We start from the raw sequence: 23,308 nt of genomic DNA, 5'->3' as shown, positions 1-23,308 counted from the left end.
TATGGAGTAGAATTATTTCTATATGATTTGGGACCCCTATTAGATCAACTTCAGGGCCTCATTTGGAAATATACTTTGGGACTTCCATCATCTTTACCTAATGCTATTCTTAGGCACAAATTAGGTCTTAATTCTCTATCGGCCAGATATAATTGGCGCCTACTTTCATATTTTGCCAAAATGATGGTCCCTCCTAAAAATTCTTTGTATATGGAGCTAAATCATATGTTAGCCAGCAAAAACCCTCCATCTATGGTTCAACACAAAGGGCGTATGTTATCATTGTATGAAAAAATGAACATGTCTGTGGAAGACCTAGAGTTGTTTCAAGTAAAGGTCAAGAAAAAATTGTTTGAATGGGATTGGGCAGAAAGTTGCTCGCAGATTCAAAGATATTCTTCATTTCCTGAATATTCTAAATTTTGTCACAGGCAATTACCACGCATGACCTATTTAACATTATGTCCCTGCTCTAACGTATGTAGAACATTTAGTTGTTTTGATTAGATTTGTTTCATACAAGAGTCAGAATGAAACATTGGTATAAAGATGAAGCAGCGAAATATGCAGATTCTGCAATCTAACTGTGGAAACTTTAAAAAAGCGTTTGATTTCGGCTGGTGGGTGGGTTGAAGTCATTTATTTGATTTAAGTGATGAACTGTGACTGACCTGATGTACCTCTAGGCACATGTGTGCAGAGAACGTCAGGTTGTCACTGGGGAATTTCACCTCAAGTGTGTTCAGACTGATAAGGACTTGTGCATTTGAACTCAAGATTTAGTGGCTTTTGTCAAGTTTCCAAAAAGGAGGAAACAAAAAAAAAGCTGTGTTCTCAAGTGAAGGTAATAAAGCCATGGTGTGAATGTTGATCAGTTGTGCAAGAAGCACAGATGGAATGGGACGAGTCTCGTTTTCTGGCATTATCATTTCAAGGGCCAGATAAGCACATTACTAATTTGCTAGAGGAACAAATGTGCAATGTTCTGTTTTGACTTTCCAAATGATATTCTCCCAGAGCAATCACTTTGATGAGATTGTTTTTAAATGCCCCATCTCACTGTTTTCAGATGACCCTCAGCTATGGGGGGTGAATGGAAGAATCAGGCTGTAAAGTGTAATGCAGGATGCTATGCTTAGGTAACAAATTATGTGAAGAGGAGTTACAGGCCTGGGGGCACAGAAAGTTGAGGCAGCGTTCTTTGCAATTAGCTATGTATTACTATATGCTCGATGCTTACAGTGGGCTTTTGCACGATGAAATGTAAAAGGTTCGGTATTTTGTGTATTGCCTAAATCACTGCTGCTTGTAGCAACGGAAAATGCACAGGCTGCAAGTCTCTCGCCCATTTTGATCACAGCATTCTCCTAATGCCGTGAACTATTGCCTCCCAAAAACTACATTTATTCAGGGTTAGCACTCTTCCCGGCTACCTCAAGTGCTCACTGGGGAAAGTGTTCTGCTGTTTTTACTTATTTTAATATCCTGATCTCCCTGAAAGAAATGTACTGCATTATTTCATCTAGGACTTTAGGGGCATTCAGAAATACAGCATATCTGGGTAAGCGAAGCACAAGTCCATCAAATAGCACATAGGAAGAAAGCTAACTCCAAAGGGCCTGAGGTAGTACATTAAACATGCCCAGAGTTTAGATGATGTGTGCAGAACAAAGAACACACATATGGAGGGTATGGAACATAAATGAAGTCAGCATACAATGATGCGGTTGGTGTGATGGGTATTTTTGCAGGGTATTTTTGATGGAGCACATGCAGGGTATTTTTGATGGAGCACGCAAAAAAGACTATGGCCTACATGCAGATTTGGCAACAGAATGGTTTGAGTGTATTTCAGTGGCGTTGGCTGGTGTTAACAGTGGTTGTGCTTAGGTGGGTCCGGCTAGAGATGTGTGAGGGCCCACTGCAACATGACGGTTGAAGTGGGGGCCTTGCCTGGAGCAGAAAAAAGTCCAAGGCACCCATGGGGTGCATACATTTTAATGGAGACAAAGAAATACAAGGGGAGGCTTATTGCCACCAATTATCGCGAGACTTCCAGCCATAAGGGAGTCGAAACAATAAATGCCCACTGGAAATCTATAAATCCTTCTTTGTGGCTGATGCAGAGGAACTGGTGTCAAAGGCAAGAAGGTAGTAACACTTTGGTATACCCAACCATACATGCAACATTCCGGGGCACCTGTGAGGGAGATTTCCTCTGAGAAAAAAGTTTCCCATAGGAATGAATTAGGGCTAGAATTATTTTAGGCGGGAGAACGTGAAAAATATAAAATAAATTCACGGAAAAATCGGGAGTCTCCTGACTTAATTGGGAGGGTTGGCATGTATGCCCATGGGAAATTATGGTGGGAAGGGATCCAGCAAGCACAGTTTGTAAGATGAGAGTGGCAAGAGCACATTTTAAACCATTACATATGCTATTTATTTCAAATTGTTATGCTTAGAACCTTGTGGTTGAGTGCCATATGACATGTGATGTTATTTCTTGAGATGTTATCTGGTCAAGTGATCTCATTTCCCATGCTAATTACCATTTTTCGAACTTAAAAAATCCTACAGATTTTTGGTCATAAAATGTTGGCAAGTATGCCATGCCTTCCTTTCAGTCCTAACAGGCATCTATGAAACATTTGGTGCAGATTGGTGAAACTGCTTGGAATTGTATAAGGAACACCGCTTCGCTACAAATCCTGCCACAAACAAACAATTTGAATAATGTGTATTCAAGTCGAGCTGTTCCTCCCGTAAGATACTCGCATTGTGAAATACTTAACAAATGGGGTAAACATCAAATGGTAATGAGCAAGGAGAACGATAACAAGATTGTTATATTTGAAACACGTTTAAAAAGACATTCTTAACTTCCACTATTGGCAACTAATTCTGCAGCATCCAGATAGTCCGAATGACATTATGAAATACACTAAGCATTTATTTGTCAAGAATGCATGCAGTTAGTCAACCACTTCTAAAGCGATCTCTCTCATAAGTTTGAAAATGTATTACTCAATAGCCATTGATTAGTCTCCAGACTCGCACTGACACCCCGCCCCAGAATGTTGACGAACACATAACAGACTGATTCTTGCCAACTTTGGACTTTAATACACCGCAACAGAGCTTTTGACTGATGCCACATGTCCCGTGATGTAAGATATTACCTTTGTCCCATACCGGGTTAGGTCTATGTCTCGTCGCTTAAACAAGTGCTTCATGGTTAATTTTGGAAAGACAATGCACTTGTCTGTAAACACGCGCTGGTAAGACATGGATCATTTATTTCTTTTATCCATTTATCTATTTCCTTAATTTCAATTATGTTTTTACAAATGATAAGGTTAAAACCTAATTTTAATTTATCTTTTCGATGGACGTCTTATTTAAATTTGACAAGACGCCTTACACGTTGGCAACAACATGTGACTCATATCACATGATCTGCACTCCAATCATGTGACCACCCCTAGCTTTCCCTATCAGCCGGCTTCTCCGGTTCCCTTACATTCAGGGATTTGCCACCAAGGACACGCCTATTCACCTCAAAAAGTATGTGGAAGCAGGTTCCACACTGGACGTCATACCTGCTTAGCGACATTGCTATTAGCTTTCTTTAGTTACTAAGACTTCCTTACTTTCAACAGGTTCCTGAATCTCATTTTTTCATACACGGCAGCCACCATACCTTCCTACATTCCAAAATGTAAAACCCGGAGATCTACGTCACCGGAATGCCCCACCAAAATGTCGGCAAGACCACGCCCACACGCTGTAGGGGCACTGAGAATTCACTGCATGCGTGAGAGGCAGTGGCACTACCTAAATGCCCAGATTGAAAGAGCATGTGGCAAAAATGTAAAACCTAACTGGCATGTAGCTCTCCCCAAACCACTAACTGGTTTGAATGTTAGACGATTTACGCGATTATGTTTTATTGACATCAAGCTTACAAAATAAAATGTGCCCATCATGCCTTGAGGCGAGATGGGACCTGCAGTGAAACTGAGATTCCACTATGAAACACGAAATGCTTATTACTTTTCCGGGAATGTGATGTGGGGAGAGGCTCTGGTTTTTGCCATGGATTAGTACTAATTGCATAACTGGCACTGTTTGAAATTGAGTGATATGGTGTTATGGTGTAGAGATTTTTTGAGGATCATACTTGACGATCCAAGGGAGGGGGTACGGAATTCCTTTTCTACGTGAGAGTGGAAGGGAAGTTCTGGAGGGTTGGATTGTTCAAATCCAAGAAAGTTTTTATATTTTCTGTTTTGTTTTTTGTTCTAGACATAGGGTTTAATTTTGTTGTGTTATTTGAATTCATCACAAGGGATGTGAGACGGGATATACTCATGTCTTACTCTTAGCAGAGGAACTTGAGGGTGGTATCCTGGAATGTAAATGGAGCTAATTGTGCTAACAAGAGGAAAGCGATTTTGATAAAACTGGAAGAAATGGGAGCAGATGTTGCACTGCTTCAGGAGACTCATCTGTTGGATACAGATTTAGATAAATGGAAACGGGGATGGGTCAGCAATGCTTATTGCTCATCCTTCACTACTAGTTCTAGAGGTGTGTGTATTCTGTTTAAAAGAAATTTGCCAATTAAAGAAATGAAATGTGAGAAGGATGTTGAGGGAGGACTGTTTGTGTAACTGCCAAAATTCAGGATGTTCCATATTGTTTCTGCAACATATATGCTCCGAATGGGGGAGAAGAGAGTTTTTCATCTCTCTAGCACAGTTTCTACAGAATATGCTTGTAAGTAATGTTATTGTGGGGGAGACTTTAATGTTGCTCTGGATCCGGAGTTAGATATAAGTGGGGGGGCAGTGGACAGTGCAAATAATCGGAAAAGAGTGGCATTAAAAAGACTAATGGATGAATGGAACCTCTCAGATGTATGGAGATTGCAGAAATTCAGCGAGGCAATATACATTTTTTTCTGCCAGACATAAAATATATTCAATGATAGACCTTCTTCTGACTTCTGGTTTTTGCACGCAATCTTTTAAAAGGGGAGACATTAAAGCATTGTGGATTTCAGATCATGCTCTGATCTCAATGGAATTGCAGTGAACCTTTCCTGTTCTGAAGTCTAATACATGGCGGATGAATGTCACACGTCTTGATGACGATGATATTGTGGATAAAATAGTTCAAGAGGCAAAGTTATTTGTAGCTGAAAATTGGACTGGAGAAGTTAGAGTGGAGTTTGTGTGGGAAGCCTTCAAGTCCTACATGAGAGGTATGCTGATTGGATTGTCAAGCAAAAAAAGGAAATGAGAGATGCTGAAATGAAGAAACTGAATGAGGAAATTCAGGTTCTTGAAAAAGGAAAATATGCAAACATTTTCAAGTGATACTTTGAGAGTTTTGAGACTGAAAAAAGAAAAATTATAGGATTTGTAGACTACGAAAGCTGAGTGGCTACTTTTTAGAACCAAGAGCAAATACTATGAAAAGGGAGAAAGGTGTGATCGGCTTCTCGCTCATCGCTTGAGAGTCATGGATAATGAAAGGACTGTTAATGCAATAGAGAAGCTCGATGGGGTTGTGACTTTTGAATCTACAGAAATGAATGAAGCATTTGACATATTACAAAACCCTGTATTCTTCAGAAGTCAATTTAACTGCAAATGAGATATGCCAATTCATTGATGACTGTCATTTGAAGAAAATAAGTTCAGAATTTTTGGAGTCAATGGAAAAAGATTTAAGTGTGGAAGATCTCAGGACTGCTGTATGTGCATTGAATTCTGGGAAATGTCCGGATTGCCAGCGGAAAATTTACAAAATATTCCCAGAAGAGATTTTTGAGTTTCTGCTAGAAATGTTGCTAACTTCTTTAAGGGATGGATGTCTTCCAGTTTCCACTAGACATGCATCGATCTCTGTTTTTCTGAAAGATGGGAAACCACCTGTTAAAACGTGCAATTATCGGCCAATCAGCTTGCTGAACATTGACAACAACATTTTTGCGAAAGCATTGGCCTTGAGACTTGAGACTTACCTAATGGATATTATAGATCAAGGTCAGACAGGTTTTGAGAAAGGAAGACATGTGTCAGATAATATGAGGAGGCTTTTGTCAACCCTATTTGAAAGCAGGGAACGTCAGGATGATGTGGTGGTGTTGCCCTTGGATGCGGAAAAAGCATTTGATCGTATTGAATGGGAATATCTTTTGAGTGCTTTGGAGGGATTTGGATTTGGAAAAAACATGATCGGATGGATAAGATTGCTGTACTCACAGCCTACTGCAAGTGTTCGAACAAATGGCATGACCTCAGGCATTTTTTAACTTGAAAGAGGCACGAGACAGGGTTGTCCATTATCGCCCATCCTGTTTGTTATTGCTATGGAACTACTGGCTGTGAGAATAAGAGAATATGTGAGAATTGAAGGTATTCATTATGGCGAGGCCAGTCAAAAGGTTTGGCTGTATGCGGATGATATGTTGCTGGTAGTTCGGAATGTTGAGAACTCCATTCCTGTGCTGATTGAACTGATTGATGTGTTTCACAGAATATCTGGATACAAGATCAATTGGTCCAAATCAGAAGCACTACCGGCATCTAGTTCATGCTCTGTTTTGAAAATGAGGAACTTTGGCTTCAATTGGTGTCCGATCAAGATGAGATATCTTGGAATTTGGTTGACTAGTGATGTCTATAAAATAATGGATGTCAACCTTACTCATGTGGTTCAATCCCTGGTGTTTGATCTGAAGAGATGGAGTGAGCTTAACTTGAGTCTATGGGGAAGGGTGCATGCAATCAAAATGACAGCAACACCACGTGTCAACTATGTGCTTAGTATGATCCCCTTGATCATTAAAAAGAGTTATTTGAAGAAAATTGAGAGTCTAATCCAGTCCTTTATTTGGGAGAATAAACAACCATGTCTTAAATTGTGGAAATTGCAATTGCCCCAAGACTGTGTAGGTTTAGGGGTTCCAGATTTTGAAAATTACCACTTGGCTTTTGGAGCCAGACATCTGGTTCCTTTTGTAGAAAATTCGAATGATGTCTGGACGTTGGCGGAGTCAAATCACTCATCTCCACTGCTGCCTAGGGATATACTGTCCACGGTGGATGGATCTGGATGTCAATCATTTCCGCCAACTAAATTTCTAAGAACATGCTGGAAGGAGCTTTGGAAGAAGAATAAAAGAAGGGTCTGTGATAATTATTTTATCCCAATCTTGGTTGAATCCAGGAATAAGGTTGAATGGAAGGCCGCTATTTTGGTTGAACTGGTTCCTAGGTGGAGTAATGTGGCTGGGCGATCTAATTGAAGATGGTAAGTGGGTCAGTTTTAAGAGACTTGCACTAGTTAAAGAATTTAGAGACTGCACTATGGGAGAATATAGGAAATTGAGGAAAATACTGCGGAATGAAGGTGCAGTTGATGGCAATGGATGGCAGATTTGGTTACCTGAATATAAGGCAGGAAGTGGTATGGCGTCTAAGGTGTACATAAATTTGGGCCATCATCGTGAGCCAAATAAAGGATTGTTGTCAAAGTGGTCTGAGATAATTGGCTCGGAGATGTCTGAGGACAGATGGAGGCATATTTGTAAAAATGTGGCTCTGACATCCATTAATCTAGGAGAGCAAAGCCGCCAAATTAAAATTCTGAACAGGGTTTTTCGGACTCCCCAAAGAATTCATGCGAGAGGAATGGTCGATTCAGAGGCATGTTGGAGGTGTAAACATGCCGTTGGTTCCTTTGAACACATGATATGGGATTGTTATGAGCTGAGGTCATTTTGGAGGAAAGTCACTGAGAGGATGAATGAGGTCCTATTGTTGCAGGAAGATTTTGATTATAACACTGTCACCTTGGGTGAGGATGATATGATGGAAGAACTCACTTACCCAAAGAGATGTTGGTTTTTCAGGTCTGCAAACTCATCTAAGAAAATCATTTTGAGGAAATGGAAATGTGATGAAAGACCGACATTTTCAGAGTGGGTGGAGGACTTAAGACAAGTTTCCAAACTTGAGAAAGTGGTTCTTCGCAGAGATAAAAAAAATGAATTTGTTTGATCAAATGTGGGGTAGATTTTTAGATGAGTAATACTATTGTTTATCAGTTACTTCCGATTAATTTCTGGTATGATGTGGGGTGGTGGTATTTGAAGAGCTTAGATGTCATTAATTCAATGGTGTTAATGTTGATGAATTTGATGTATTGATTTGTTGGTCATAAAATTCAATAAATTTAATAATAAAAAATAAATAAAAAGAAATGCTTATTGCAAAAGATAGGGGATTGGGCCAAGAGGCAGATTTACTTAAATGTTCGCAAGTATGTGGAAAATAAATAGCAAAGTGCTGGGACACTAGCATGAAACAGTAGAATTTTTCTTGACATCACTTTAATTATCTACTGCAAATTAAGAATTTAAATGTATAGAAAATAAAAACAGTACGAGGTAAATCCACTTCGACACATAGCAAGCAGGAGATATATATATATTGCACAAAAGGAAGGCTGTTAAGATACTCCATGTGCTGCGCTATATTCCACGGGTTGAAAAGGTCGGTAGTGAACGGATCTCCAGGATCGTGGTATCCTCCCTGCAACTGGCTCACAGGCATGGTTCACTGCACATGGGGGAAACTTGTGAAGCGCAACAAAATTCAGCCACCACACGCTGTGGCCAGTGATGCGGAGGGGGGTTCCCCCAAAGCTAGAAAGCACAGGAAGGTAATTAGAGGGTCAAGGTGACAGTGGGACAGAACACATGCTGTCACATACAGCATGTGCAACAGGAGGTAATAAAGCAAACAGCTTCCCCCCTGCCACTTACAGTTTTGCATATGGCAACACAGGCAGGAGGAAGGGAAGCGGCACAACAAAGGGGGCCACCAAGGTGCCCATGAACGTCGGCGTCAGGTGGCCAGGGAAGTAACAAAGTCCCTGCAAACACTTGTTAGGGCCTCAGGGAGGGAGAATTCACTGTCACTTGGTACTCCTGACAGAGCACCAGTTATTCTGTGCACGCAGAAGGCTTTTTCTTTTCCCAGATCCCACCCACCTGGAAAACAGAAGGGAGAAGAAAGAAAAAACAGGGCAACGAACATGGCCCACAACGTTGTGGGAATCAGTTGGCGGCATTGGCCAGGGGCACAACCCTGGACCTCGTGCCCAAAAGTGTACAGTTGTTTATTATTGTTGATTTTGTGATACTGTACACAATATGTTTTCTACAATGAGGTTCTGTGCAATAAAAACCACTGCCTTTTATTGCCAACACGTATACTATGTGTCAGTCATCATTTGGGTAATCATATACTTGGGGAACGCTCATTGCCTCTTGGCTCCACCGATTATGCTTCATCCACACCCAATTTAAGACTTTCCAACTTCCCAGACATGCTGAACCTGCAACCAACGTGATGAGGAGGAGGCAGAGCATTGCTAAGGTCCGTTTCTAAGATGGGAAATACACTACGGAACACTAACTCTCACTTCTAGCGCTCATGTTAGGGACGGCCGGAAAACCCAGAGACTCCACGCTCTTCCCTGGAGACGAGTGTAAAAACCCAGAGTCTCTGATTTAAACCCAGAGGTTAGGCGGGTATGGCTGCCACTCAAAAATTGTTCTCTATTGACGGATAAGCCATTGTACGGCAGGGAACGGGTAGAATTTTGTATCTTATGGGCTGTGTCACATCACACACACATGGTGCTAAACATGTTGCTGACTGTATGTTACATGTTTATCACAGTTTGGTGAATACGCTGTGAAAGGTGGTAGTGATCATTCGAGTGAGATGTTTGACTTAAGCAGGTTTGAGTTTATCTAGCACTCTTCCGTCTAACATGAAGTTGCACTATGAATAATACTAAAAGGACCATACATATAGGCATCATTTTTAAGATACTACAGACGCTCACCACCGCATGATAGAATTTCCGATCCATCATGTGCCCTTTAGCCCTAATTTAAAAAATGAGTGTACGTGTAACACTAGGTGCACTGCATGTGAGATTTGTCATAGTGTTCACTTGCGATTAGATCACTGTGACTGTATAACTAAACCAAGGTGCATGCACAGTCCCATCAAACACAGCATTTAGAATTGATTCGTAGAGTATGTGCAAATAATCTTCGCCATTTTTTTTACACCAATGAGAAACCTGTATAATACTTCATACTGACAATGTATAAACATATATTCTTTTCTCTAAATGTTCTTTGTTTATGTTTTTTGTCTGTGGCCTGACTATGATTTCTGTCACCATCATTATGCTTTTTCATCACAATTATTATGCTTTTATTACTACTATCATTATGTTTTGTACACTCTCATGTTTCAATCATTATTTTGTTTTTCACTTCATGACTATTTATGATTTATTGGTTTGACTTGTATTCTTTACCAATGATCTACGCTGCTTCTTACGATGGTTCAAATGAATATGGGGTTAACCGTTTGATCCCAAAATTGTGAACTATGAGAACTTTTGGTGACACACGATTGGTTGATTTGGTCTTTTGTGTTACCTTTGACATCATTGGTTGGATTAACATTAAAGAGTTTTTCCCTGATGAAAGACCACAAGGGTCCGAAATGCAAGGGCCAAGTGGCAACTGCAGACTAATCAAACACAATAAAATGCTCAAGCAACATTATCGTATTTGAGTATTTCGAATATTTTTAGATACATACTAGAATCATTACACTACACAGCATTCTAACAACTTAAGTGGTGTTTACGATGTGAAACCTCACGGACGGCTTTCTAGTTTTTGTCCTTCATCCTACTTCAGTGTCAGGTGCGGAGACATTTTTCAGAGGGTTTGCACCCCACTCACATTATCTAAAGTATCAGCATCACAAACAAATTTGTATATACCCAGCTGGGCCCACTCACCAACAATACAACATGCCAAGTAGTGACTGCCATCAACAAAAGCCTACTAAGAGACATGCCCCCACCACATCGTAACTTTTGCAGCAGCTTCACGTCACATCCAACTCTTCCATCAACATTCCAAAACGAATCCCCCACACCCTAGCCCCAAATAACCCACTACTGGTTAAAACAAATGTTGCCAGTGGGCTATTAATATTATAGCTTGTGTACATTACATATATTACTGCTGCTGGAAACCAGAGGAACCAAAAGTTGGTAGCAGATGTAGACATCCCCTTTTTGATTGTGTTCTCTCCAATAGAAAAATGTTTTTCTTACTAAGTGGTCGCACTTTCAAATGCTCTTTTGAGCCCTTTGCAAAACTTCAACATCAGCAGAGATTATTGATTGAGGGTCTATAATTGTCATCTTCAGAACAGGTTGGGCTGGTTCATAGGTGGGCCCATACAATTTCCTACACTTTCTTGTTTCCTCTATCTGTTCCTCCTCAACTACCACTGAGGTTTTGTTTCATTCACAGTTTATTTGTGCAATGGGCTCGCCATCACATGGTAAACTTTGCTGCAGGAATGAAAGTGTAGGAATTGGACTTTCCCTGTGTAATCCTAATCAAACAACCCTTACTAGTACATGTTTTGATACCAACCCTGACTTTTCTTTGCCATCTTTCCATAAATCCATGGAAGTAAACTGATTTTTGCATTGGTCGATATCAGAGATCTCTTTCTAGGGTGTGTGGTATAGCTCTTTGTTGATCTAACTGTGTGCAGCTGCCTTGGTAATAACTCTGGAGTGAAGGGTAACCCTTTTGGAGATCCTAGAAACTTAATGAATATGTGTTATTGGGGTAAGGATTGATCTGGATCTAACCTTGTCATCAGGTTCCAGCGATTCCACTTCTAACATCATTCTGTGGCAGATTAAAAGAACATTCAAGACATGAGTTCAGTTTTATAAGTATTTAGTAGCATTTTCAGGATGGTGTTGGGATAAACATCTATAGGTATCTAAAACTAAGGATGGAGTCACTGGCTTGGAACAATCAAAGCAAGAGGGGGAAGGGGGCATCATCCAAAGTGCAAATGGGTTTCCTGTCTCTTAGCGATACTGGTCTTCCTCTGGATCAACAGATCTAAGTACTGTCTCACTTTTTACACAGATTCAGGGATAAAGCCCTGAGCACACTTGTTTCAGAGAAATAGCACCCTTCTTGGCTCAGTCCATGGGTACCCTCTGCTTGGTATTGCAAATCCTTCCAGGTACAGAGTCCGTGGATCACTTGTTCAGCCTTTAATCACAATCCCAGGGATGTGGCACCCATACATTGGGGGATATAGAGAGGTCTAGGACTCCACACACTTTCTCTTAGGGTTCTAGTGCTGAGCTTTCTCTGTCTTGGTGATATAGTGCCATACTCTGGTTACTAAGGATATAGGGTCGACCTATTTATTTAGGGCTATCCTGTCCAGCATATTTCAGAAGGGATATAGTACCCAATACACTTTGTCACTTATATAGCATTTCACGACCGCTGACTCCTTGGATGGATCTGTTTGGGGTGGGAGTCCTGTCAAAGCCCCAAAGACCTACAGGAAGGCCAGTCAGTGAAGTGACCACAGTGACCATGATTCTCCACTCCCAAACTCTGTATTATGCTCTATGACTCTGCTCCAGGTAACTGCTTCCTTCAAACTAAACTGTCACACAGGTTTCTTGCCACATGCCCCAAGATTGGTTGAATCAAGAAATATCTTTAGTGGCCCATATGGATAGGCTGTTCCGCCACCTCACCCAATTGTTGTCATGTGCGTATCCCTGGTGCTTGGCCAAGGCTTAAAGAGCCCTTGCTGCCAACTTTAGTCCAGATGGGAGTCTCAACCTTGCCTCCTCTCTCTGTGGCAACTGGCCATGCCCTAACAGTGCCCAGGGATCTCTGTCTCTCAGCGTCCCTGATCTCTTTATTCCACAATCTCCTCCATTGCTAAGCCATTCTGAAGGTCCCATCGGGTATATGGGATCCCTGATGACAGTCTGAATGCAGCCTGCATCACCAGAAGTACGTCTCCATTTTCAACACAGGTAATGCTCTATTAATATCCATGCTGCAATACAGGATCCTGTGGTTTGCAATGGGGAAACTGGAGATAGTGTTATCAAATTAACCCTGTGTCCTAGTGACAAGATTTCAACAATCTCTGCTGGCATACAAGACCCCACAGTAATAAGGGACTCTGGGTGCTCCTTGGGCGATTGACTGTGGCTTGTCTACTCTGAGCCCAGGCTTCCTGACTTGTAGGGGACTCGGCGTGGACTGGTAATTCCAGTCCCAGCTCTGACAAAAAGGCCCTAGCAGGTGAGCTTTCTTGGTTCATCAAGTACTAGGGACCGAATCAGATCCTCGACTTTGTAACAGTGCATATGTCGTTGATCCACAGCAGCCACAAAGTCCACCAATGCTAATAATAGGATGCTATTCTGTAAGGCTGCAATCCTACATGACTGGTAAGAAATAAAGATGGTCCCTGTTCACTGAAGGCTTGTGAACTTGGATAAGGATATAATAGGTGGCCTATCTTCTTCAGAGGGAATTTTTGTACATCTTTTTCCTCCAACAATGTCTGAGCCGGACCTGCCATTATACAAGAAAATGTTGCATACAGATAAACATAATCCATGAGTTTTGGAAGGAAATATAAACCACAACTTGATCATCTAGAGGACAGATTCACGCAAGACTGAATCCACCAAAGTTTTGCGCTCCAACTTCAGTCATCCATCAGAATTTTCTCTGATGACTTCTTGGCATAGACATGCCTTAGGAAGCAGAGAGCTTCGGATGCTGCTTTAATTTTTGTACTGAAAGGAGCTGCTCTGCCTCTGCCTCCCCCTTGAGGACCCAGTAGCCTTTGATCACATTCAGGAAGAACCACCTCCTGATATCTAAAAGACTTCGGTTTTATTTCCTCAAGGGGCAGACCAAGCAACCTGTAACCAGTGAAATTAAGAGAGAGGAGATGGTTCCTCCTTTGCTTTATCTTTGTCCTACAAATCCCCAATCACAATATCTTGAAGGGTAAACTCGATTAACCCCAGCAGAGGGAGCACACCGCGTGATGTCAAAGGCAACGTCTGACAAACATTTTTCTTTTATGTTCATCATTTCCCAAAAATCTGAGCGCGTTCAAGACTTTGTACAAAAATGTGATCCTTCTGGCCAGAGGCAGAAACATATAATGATTCAGGTGGCTACGAACTAGTTTATAATTGCAGGAGAGGGGTTTCCCTAAAATAAGAGAGACGTTTCAGAAAGAGAGAACACTTATTTTACACATATATCGTGACAAGGATGTTTGTCAGTTATCGAAGAGGCCTCATCCGGATATTAGCAGGATTGTGTCAAGGACGAAAGGAGAGGCAGAAATGCAAAGTGTTCATTGGAAGTTAAAAAATTCAAACTATCCATCTGCAACCTTTATATTAAAATAGATCTTCAACCGGCACTTCATGCCCTCTTAAGATGTTATTTCCTTTTATACGGATAAAGGGAGACCAATGTAAGTAAAAAAGGTGGAAACACAGTTAAAAGGAAAAATAGATGAAAAAAGTTTTAATGCAAACATCCAACAGAAATTAAAGTAGTAAGGAGCAAAATACTATATAGCCTATACATGTAACATTTAAAATCCTGAACATTTTATGAACAAAATGAATACAATCACATGTGAAGGTAGCAAATATTCCTGCCCATCAAAACAATCCTTACAAAATTCCTTACCCAGTTAGGGTCCAGCTCAAAATCTTCAAACATCAACACATCACTGCCTTCCGTATAGTTGACAATGAGTTCTGAACATCTTGAACCAAGCATTTCTTCGATGATGACTTTAACCTGAAAAAATGATAGATTTTAAATTGTACTTTCAGGAGAAGGAGTCAAAAACATATTATTAACCTATCACCTTGTTAACACTCCCCTATGACCTTCTGTGTGCAAAGGCCCTTCCAGGGGTGGTGCACCACTTACACAATGATGCAATGCTATTACATCTAAAGAAGGGACCAATTTGGTCATGGGTACAATTAGATGCAGGGAAATGAAACATTACCTCTGGACAGTGCTTGGACCCCAGTGGTGTAACCAATGTTGCAGCGGTTTTATCCTCACATCTTCACCTTGTGCCTCGCCAAATCGGTAGGTATGATTTAATGTTACACATTTTAAAAACGTTAGGGTGAGTGTTGAGAAAATTCAATGAACAGGTGCAGTGCACATTATGTACTTAGTAATTCAAGCGTTGAACGCTTTTATCACAGACACCTTTGTCAAATATAAAAATCTGTGGTCATTCTTATGTTCTCAAAATGATTGTAGATTTTATGCTGGAACCCTCACTGGTGCCATTTGTAAACGTTCCCTTTCTCATATGGTTATTTCAAATTAGTACAATAGGAGTGTATCCATCTTGGAAGAATGAACTTCCACCAGAAAACATCCTTATTGTGAGTACGTTATATACTGGTGATCTTTAGAAATAAATATTCTCACAGTTTTCAATGTTAGTACAATTTCATAGTGTTTTGTTTTTAATCGCTGCTTTTGCAATCAAACACATGGGCCCTCATTACAACCCTGGCGGTAAGTTGCAGACATTACCGGCATGGCGCAATTAACGTGTCCGTGCGGGCCAGATACCGCTAAAAGCGGCACATTACGACCTCTCGGGCACGAGCATTGCGCCATGCCAGTAACGTTAAAAAAATGCCACTTACCGGCATCGTATGCCGTGCAAATAGCACGTCCGCCACCTCAGCCATCGATATCAACGATCACCGCTATTAGCGGTGACCGCAAATAGCAGCAACCGCTATTAGCGGTGACCGCAAATAAGCGGATCCGGAAGTTGCGTCACCGCACAGGAACGGGAAAGAGCACGGCGGCCATCTTCAAAAACACAATCCATTGCCATCTGCCTCAACCAGTGGACACCTGACCCCCACAACCTCTGTAAACCTTCATCTACATTCATCCATCCTCACAATGCCTAAAGTTGTGAAAAAAAAGAGGAGACTGGCTGCGGCAGGAGCGCTTCTCTAAGGAGGAGCTTAACATGTTGGCAGAAACACTACAGGAACATGCCGACGTGGTGTTTTCGACCGAGATGACCAGACCAGCAAAAGCCTGTAAGAAGGACATATGGGCCATGGTCGCACAGAGGGTCAGTGCAGTTGGCACTACACCCCGCAATGCACGACAGTGCAGGAAGAGGTGGGATGACCTACAGCTCCGCGTAAGGAGTATTCTTTCTGCTAACAGAAACCTGGCCATGGCAACTGGTGGAGGAGCAGAGTCACCAATCAAAATGCAGCCGTGGGAGGAGACATGTGCCACACTCATTGGCACAGAAAGCATAGAGGGGGTCGGAGACATGGAGAGAGGAGCCCCGACATCATGTGACGCAGGTAGGTGCCTTAAATCCAGCCATGCCAAAGTCACTGAAGTCCAGATTGATGGGAATTGCAATGATGCCTGACAGGGTTAACACAACACATCAGCAGAATACTCCCTACAGGCAGTTCTGACCTACACCTTGTACACATGCAGTATGCACACCCTTTCCGTAGGCACCCACATGCCTCCATGCTTCTACCACCTAAAGGTGAGACAACCTGTATGTCACTGTCTCCAATGTGCAACATCTACCAATCAAAATGAATGAATCACAATGCCTGCTCAATGTCCACAGAGGCATCACTAACCCTTTCCCCCCTTTGCTCCACCACAGGCTCTCATTCGGACAGTGACGAGGAAGATACTGCCACCACACCTGCCAAGAAGGCCAGGCCCGATGTCCCCACACACCAACCCTCCACCTCTGCTGGAAAAAGCAAAATCCCTCCGCAGCCAAAATCGACGACCACAACACAGGCCAGGGCACAGATGTGCACCAGGCCAAGCACCATGGTAGCACCAGCAACACACATCCAGCAAGTGTTGCCCACCGAAAGCACTGGGTCTGCCGGAAGCAGCACAATAGGCGAGACTGCTGCCACCGCAGGTGGCTCGGATGATGATGCAGGGGATGCTGATGTAGTTGTAGGTCCCCCCACTGGCCACCTTCATTCCCCCTACCTGTCCCCATGCAGCCAGCATGATGAAAGCATACAGGGGCAATCCCCTGATAACTCTTGGCCAGCCACTCCATCCCCAGTTGAAAATGTGCAGGAGGGGAGCAGCACATTTGACACACCACTGGCATTATCGTTAGCCCAGAGAAGCCAGGAGTCAATGGAACAAATAATCCAGCACCAACAACAACTGTCCTCACTAATGAGCCAGCATGTGGCCGAATGTGGGAGTGCAAGGGCCGAAATGCAACAATGTGCAGAAACAGTGAAGGCAGCAATAGCATCCACCTCCAAGGATATCTGTACAGAATTAGCCGCGGTGCGGCACATGCTCTCGAACCTTGTTCAGGTTTTGAGGGACATGCGTCCTTGTGAGGGGCCAAGTACCTCCTCGCTTGCCAGTTCTACCCCATCCAGCCCCGTCTGCAGATCGGCCAGGAACCTGCGGAGTACAGGCAGGGGTGCCCCGGGTGCAGGGAGAGGGGGGCAATAGAGTCCGCCCAGTGGGACAATACCACATGATGCACTAGACCACAGGCATCCACACACTTTTGTGGGAAGTTGAGGGGGGAGGGGGGATGGGGTGTGTTGGGGAGTTTAGGGGGGACGGGGGATGGGGTGTGTTGGGGAGTTGAGGGGGGGATGGGGTGTGTTTGGGGGTTTGGGGGCTTAGGGGGTGTGTTGGGGAGTTGAGGGGGAGGGGGGACTGGGTGTGTTCAGTCAAAGCACCTAATCAATACAGTTTATGGTTATGCACAAATCACATGTGTGGACATTGATCATTGTGTACGTGTGCTTTATTGGTGAACAGTCCACAGTGTGCATGTCCCAGACACACACAGTGCCCCAAGTGCCATCTTCATGTGACACCCACCGTCCATGTGTGCTAGAAGCATTGGTTAATGAGAGTCTGACGCATGGCACGTCCTTCCTGTGCATTGCTTCCTCCCTGAGGTGCTGCCCCATCCCCACCCTCCTCATCCTCATTGTCAGGTGGTTGCAGTTCAGCGTCAGGGGGCAGGGGCACATTCCGTCTGATGCACATATTGTGTAGCATTACACATGCCATGACGATTTTTGCCACCTTCTCATGGCGGTACAGGAGTGCCCCACCAGACCTACTGAGGCAGCGAAACCGTGCCTTCAAGAGGCCAAATGTCTGCTCAATCACCACGGGTATGTGGACGATTAAAGTCCTTCTCGTGCCGGTTCTGTGGATTCCGCACTGGGGTAAGGAGCCACCTCTTGAAGGTACATCACCTGTATGTGGGCAACAATGTATGTGTCAATCATGACATCAGATTTCTAATCATGACGTGACACCATGGCATGCATTCATCTCTTACTTTGAACCCCATTTCCATGCACGAATGCAGTCACACGATGTGACCGCTATATGTGTATTCCTCTTATGGACTGTTTTGCATGCCTTCAACCACTGTATGCAGGGGGGTCAAGTACCTTATGAGTGCCCATTCACTGTGTTAGTACATAGCGGTTGTTTTGGTGATCTGGCCAATGTCCATCTGTTATCAATGCTCTCATCATGGCACCATTGCTGTCAGCCTCATGATGACCTCATTGAGCACTAAAAATGTTGTTTTGCAATTAATTTGGGCCTCTGTGTCCGTGTATTGGTGTTTTGATGTTCATGTCCGTCATGTGGCTCCTTTGTGCGCAGTTATGGGGGACTGGCCTTTCAGTTGATGCTGTTTGGTGCCGTGTATTGGCTGAAGTCATTGCATGTAGGTGCATTTCTTTGAGCTGGATGCGGTCTGATTTTGTACAGTGCACATGCATTTGGTTAGGTCATGGTTGGGACGCATCTTCATTCACATGGTAGGGCTGCCTACTTCTGGCATTATGTGGTCAGGTGTCAGCTAAAGTCTGGACTGCTTTAGGGTATGAGCTGGCTCCATTACCTCTGCTACTCGCAGCCCGATGAAGTATGCATCCCCCCCCCCCTGTCAGCCAGGTAAAGTATGCATCCTTCCCCCACCCCTGTCTGCCAGGTAAGGTATGCATCCCCCCCCACCGTCAGCCAGATGAAGTATGCATCCTCCCCCCCCTGTCAGCCAGATGAAGTATGCATCCCCCCCCCTGTCCTCCAGGTAAAGTATGCATCCCCCCCCCTGTCAGCCAGGTAAAGTATGCATTGGTACGTCAATCACCTACCCACTTCACAATTCCATGGCCATGACATGAGACTCACCAAGTAGCCAGGATCTCGGCCCTGCATGTCGCTCCATGTAGCGTGGTATTGTGGAGTTCCGCAGGACCATTGAATCATGGGTTGATCCGGGGTATCGGGCACAACAATGTGTGATGATCCTGTTTGAGTCACATACCATTTGTACGTTGATTGAGTGGTATTGCTACGGTTGCGGTACGCTACCTCCATGGCATGTGGGACCACCAATTCCACATGTGTGCAGTCGATGGCACCAATGCAACCAGGTATGCCGACCAGTGCATGGAAACCCACTTTGGTGTTTGCGATCTCCTGGGCAGACCGTGGTAAGGAAATGCAGTCGTCTGTGTGCTTGAGGAGGGCATTGAGCACTTGGTTCAGCGTACGTGAGAATAATGGTTGTGAAATGCCATGCAAGTGCCCCACTGTGTGCTGGTAGGTGCCTGAGGCTAGAAAGTGGAGCACGGACACTACCTTCAGTAGGGGGGGGATGGCGGTGGGTGTTTCAATCATGCTGATGATGTCGTTGTGTATCATGTCCACGATGGTGGTGATGGTGTCCCGGTCCAAATGGTACAGGGTGTGGATCTGCTCAGCAGTGAGGTTGAATGGACTGGCTCTGATGCATGGGATTGGGGGCTGCCTGTGTGGTAGCACTGGCTGTGCTGGTGAGGCTTGCTGGCCCTGCCTTGCCCTCCTTCTCCTCCTGCGTCTCCCATGTGCTGCTTGTTGTTGTAGTAGTTGTTGTTGCTGTAGCGCTTCCATTGCAATCAGGTCCTCCAGCCCCAACATTGCTAGTCGTATTGGAATCATTGTGGAGTGTGACGGGGTGGGGGGTGCTCTTTTTGTACTTGGCCAGTCTGTATTGCCTCCACCTGTGCTGATTGTGTGCACCTGTGACAGCTGGGAACACTGCACATGGCCATTTACGGTTGGTCCGCGATGGCGGTATTAGCACCGTGGCGGTAAGGTACTTTATGGCCTTTGCAAGTGCGTTAAGAGCATGTCCGCTCGACTCGTCATGTTCCCCAATTTGCGCCATGCCGCTATTTCCGGCATGGGGGGTCGCGTGCCCGCGCCCTTGGTGCCGTTAGCGGCACCGTTAACTACGGTGCCGCTAATTGCACTTACTCGGATCATAATAGGACCTAGCGGTAAGCGATGCCGGTAATCCTTTACCGGCATCGTTTTTCACTTACCGCCAGGGTCGTAATGAGGGCCATGGACTTTGATATTTGTCTTGGATTGGGCCCAGGAAGGGGTGCCCTGATTGTCTGTTGATTTTCATGTTTGATTGCATTAGTTAAGCATTTTTGAAGCTGAGGATCTGCCTTCACATGCTCTATATCAGATAATCCTAGAAATTGCTAAACCAGCACCCCTCCTGTTCCTCTGCAGAAACCTGTGGCAATGTGGTATTTGCTTGAACTAGTGTGGTGCGTAGAATGAATTGGCTTATTCCTTCTACACAGGCTATGACCCAGTGACTCTGGCATCTAGTTTACTCGAGAGGCCTCTTCTATGTACTGATGCAGCTGAATGCTCAATGCAAAATTACTTGCTCCAGGTAGATATGCAAAGCTAAATCCTTTCATGGATTTAAAATCGGATTTGGGAATGTTCATTATCTACTTTCATATTTTTTCCATATTGTTTATACATACAAGGTCATATGTACACCCCAATCATTTGATTTATACAAAAGGAAAAATTACGTTTTTGGAAGTCTCTATTATTAACTAATGTGTGCTGGTTTTGTAGGAAATCGTGGGGGACATAAGTTCAGGCCCCCCACCCCATCGTTTTCCGACCCCCCCCCCAACAAGCTTGGTCTCAACTGTAACTCTTGCACTTGCATTAGTAGAAATGTTGTCTGGCCTAGTATGCTAGTTTTCTGTTTAGATCATTCGGAATCTTCAAGGCCTAAGAATTATTATTGTATTCCCTTGTTCCCATCCCACCTTGAAGCGCTTTGAAGCACTTCACCTATGTATAAGTGCTATATAAATAAACAAGAAATAAATAAAATATCTAAAGAAACACAAGTGTAAAGGTGAAAAATAAGACCTCATTAGAAGTTAGGCAGTAGCAGTAAATCATGAAGCATTTGGTAATGCCACCTATTTACCTCTACACTTAAATGTAGGTTTCAGTATTGAAATGTAGTAAAAACAGCTGCCTTTATCTGAAAGTAATTACTTCCACAATTAATCTGGGCTTGGTAGAAGAATTACAAACGCAGTACTGCTGCATGCTGTCATGCCATGTGCCCCCAATGGAGTCCAATGGGGCTACAAAGCCTTGTGTGTCCTCATCACTCTAAATCATGCATACCATACTGTTAGTGCATTGTTACCTCATGTGGTACCACTAATTGAGTTTGTCGTTATTGCTGGAGGTAACACCACCATACTCATAATCACAGTCTTTTTCTATAATTTAGAATAATTCATTTTTTTTTTTAATAATAATTTATAATTTTAAATCCATCATATACAAGCAGTATACAACAGTGTTGACAGAATATAGTATACAACAGTGTTGACAAAATATAATACAAGTAAAAAACAAAGAAAGGGTAACATAAGTAATCCAATTAGAGATCTTGCAAAAGCAGAACATAGCAAACAAATCAAAACATCTCATATTGTTGTAATAATACAGAATATCCCATCCCCACTTTACACACTTGTCCCCGAACACAACAATACACAACACACAACACAAGAAAAGACAGGACAAACAACATGAGCAAACACTAGGTGCAAAAGGGGACGGGGGTGAGCCAAACCAGCAGATCATTAAACAAACACACATTATAATATTCCATAACAGTAACATTTTAAGCATATAAATCATTGAAAAAAACAAATTAATTGATAGTCGTCAACCAATTTTTTTTTAGCATATGAAACTTTTTCCCTAGCAGCCAATACCAACATACTCTGAACCTTGTCCTTAAGTTGGGGTTTCTGTATGAAAGCAGCTTATGATTTTTTTAAAGTAGTCTATTGAGTCAAGAAAATGGGGGCTGGACACATTTGTAAACTTAAAAACATCTGGGAAGGATGGTTGAAGGATATTTTCATGTATGGAAGTTTAATGTAGTCAGTGGTTCTTGGAAACAATTAACACTGTATAAACCTATGATTCTATCATGCCTCCTCTCTAATTGATCATGCATCTTTATCGGACGAGATGGCTATCAGAATGACCTTCATCTTGCAACCATCATGTCTAAAAGGTCTTTAATAAGTTTACTAACACATTTCCTGCACTGCTTTGTTGAACTCTGGATGGTTTCAATATTGCCATTTACGATGACAGAATCACCATTGAATGTATACTTTCATACACTGTAAATCATAATGAGAATTGCAAGAGCCCTTTGGAGGATGTTGCCTACAAAATATAGTACGAATACAGTAACTGTTGGGGACCATGCGAGGTGGGGGTTTCTGTGGTGGCATTTCATTTTTAATATGTCACAGTCCGGTGTGTCTCGTAAATGTTTTCATTCAAGGGGGTGTTATTATTTCCCCTGAATTAGTGCAGGCAAGCAATTCTAGTGATGGAAAATCAACACATATATGAAGGTACAGTAGAGGTTCGTGCGAAAACCTGTTTAAATAATTGGTTTAAATAGTGCATTTTACAGAAGATTTATTTTAGAAAAACAGAGTAAAAACAATTATACAATTTGCAATCGGGTCTGTTGGGTACCTTAGGAAAATATCTGATAGATGGATGCCAGTTTACCAACGGTACCCAGGAACATTGCACAAAATGTATTAAGCCCTGTGCTTGTTAGCGATGCCAGCATTGCTACAGTAAAACACTTTAATGTTGGTGCCCACAATACATGCCAGCACTGCCATTGTAAACCACGAGCTAATTCTTCCTCAGTCTGTAATACATTCCATTATTGCCTGGTAAAATACTTTACTGTGATGCACATGCCCCAATATATACCAGTATTGCCACTGCAAAACACTTTCATGATGGTGTCCACAAAATATGCCTGCACTGTGATCGCAAATCCCATGTTCTTTTTATGATACTCCAGTTTACAAT

At 42.9% G+C, this 23,308-nt stretch overlaps 1 protein-coding gene across 1 annotated transcript in view; it reads right to left on the bottom strand.

Annotated features, from left to right (window-relative positions):
• LOC138498459 (fibrocystin-L-like) overlaps positions 1-23,308 on the bottom strand; it is a 1,772,245-nt gene that overhangs the window by 970,101 nt on the left and 778,836 nt on the right. The window contains exon 21 of the mRNA XM_069622209.1: positions 14,693-14,806. Coding sequence (XP_069478310.1) covers positions 14,693-14,806 — 114 coding nt within the window. The remainder of the gene's footprint in view (positions 1-14,692; positions 14,807-23,308) is intronic.

This window comes from Ambystoma mexicanum, chromosome 5q (genome assembly GCF_040938575.1).
Source record: "Ambystoma mexicanum isolate Mex_15411 chromosome 5q, UKY_AmexF1_1, whole genome shotgun sequence".
NCBI classification, from domain to species: Eukaryota; Metazoa; Chordata; class Amphibia; order Caudata; family Ambystomatidae; genus Ambystoma; species Ambystoma mexicanum.
The sequence above is the reverse complement of the archived record's forward strand: the minus strand, read 5'-3'. Positions and strand labels throughout refer to the sequence as shown.